The 1309-nt window shown below is 47.7% G+C and overlaps 1 protein-coding gene across 18 annotated transcripts in view; it reads right to left on the bottom strand.

The window, feature by feature from the left end:
- Positions 1 to 1309, bottom strand: part of unc80 (unc-80 homolog (C. elegans)) — a 100556-nt gene that overhangs the window by 42763 nt on the left and 56484 nt on the right. For 15 of the 18 annotated variants that reach the window (XM_014016077.1, XM_014016087.1, XM_014016081.1 and 12 more), the window contains 3 exons: positions 673 to 806; positions 372 to 549; positions 52 to 291 (listed from right to left, as the gene is read on the bottom strand). In XM_014016077.1, coding sequence (XP_013871531.1) covers positions 52 to 291; positions 372 to 549; positions 673 to 806 — 552 coding nt within the window. The remainder of the gene's footprint in view (positions 1 to 51; positions 292 to 371; positions 550 to 672; positions 807 to 1309) is intronic. The other 3 variants (XM_014016079.1, XM_014016091.1, XM_014016094.1) reach the window with 1 other exon arrangement.

Genomic DNA, 1309 nt, shown 5'->3' with positions numbered 1-1309 from the left:
CGTCTGAGCTCTGATTATAAATCGTAAAGCTTCAACTCATTAAAGTCTCACCGATGTCAGTCACAGTGTCCCGGCTTTGCGTTTGCGACAGCAGCCCTTCTTCGTTCTCAGAYTCCGAGTCCTGCCGGGACAACTTGGTGCTCTTCAGGCTCCCCGCCCGGCGGATAGAGGACAGGGAGCCGCCTTTCTTCACGCGGAAACTGCGGGCCCCTTTGATCTGAAGCAGCCGGGAGCCTCCGATGCGGATCTTCCTGACAGGTGCTGGGGAGCAGGGGAGTGGGGAGAGATTATCTACAATCAAAAGCGAACAGTAAGCGAAAGGGGAGCGGCGACAGAACCGGCGAGCCGAGCTGCGCGACGCCACGCCTCACCCTGAGCCTCCTGGGTCTTCTTGTCGTCGCAGGTGGTGTCGGACTTCAGAGTGTGGCTGCTGCTGTTGAGCGAGTCGTGCCCGTCTTCGTCGTCRAGGATGCCCGCAAAGCTGATCTTCCGCTCGTAGCGGTGTCGGCCGAGCTCTGGGTCCAGGCGCAGGCGGCAGCTGTCCAGGTCCTACAGCAGAGGTTTAACCAATTCAAAGTTGTTATATCCAGTACACTTAGTTAMTTTTACCTCTAAATACTTCTTCTTAAGTCATTTTAGTGTTTTTGACTCTGAGCAGATCTGACAACTGACCACGAGCGGTTCAGTGCGAGGGCGTGGCAAGCAAGGGAAAGTCTCTCGCAGGAAGGTGGTGATTTCCAACAACAGCTGGCAGGCAGCCATCTTAAGTGCAAAAGGGCAACCACATTTTGTAGGATTCACTGTATCTTTAGAGCAAAAAACAAAACAAAACAGAAGAAGAATAAAAGATTAATTGGTGCAACAAGGAAACTGTTTTCCGTCAGTGGTATCTATTTTTCGATAACCATTTAATTTTCTTTAAAGGGGCAATATTATGTGTTTCTCAGGTATATATTTAAATACTATACCATAATAAAGTATCTATGCCACCTTTAGCTGTTATTAAAATGCTGTTTTAATGTTTAAATAGAAAATAAACTTATCTTCTCATCACTTCCTCTTCTAAACGCCTTGAAATTGGCCTCTGTCTCTTTAAGAGCGCTCGCGGGGTGCCATGATACAGTTTACTTGGCATCTGAAAATACATTTCCTCAAAGGTATTTAGAATCTGAAAAGAGCTTCACTGAGTGAGAACTAATGTTAGGAGCTCAGCAGACAGTTAGGTTTCACTTTCACTTTCACTTTCACCAAGGAGCCTGTACGAGTCATTGGCGGTGTGTGTGTGTGTGTGTGTGTGTGTGTGTGTGTG

The sequence above is a fragment of the Austrofundulus limnaeus genome, unplaced genomic scaffold (genome assembly GCF_001266775.1).
Source record: "Austrofundulus limnaeus strain Quisiro unplaced genomic scaffold, Austrofundulus_limnaeus-1.0 Scaffold138, whole genome shotgun sequence".
Taxonomy (NCBI): Eukaryota; Metazoa; Chordata; class Actinopteri; order Cyprinodontiformes; family Rivulidae; genus Austrofundulus; species Austrofundulus limnaeus.
This window is presented reverse-complemented; position numbering and strand designations above follow the sequence as displayed.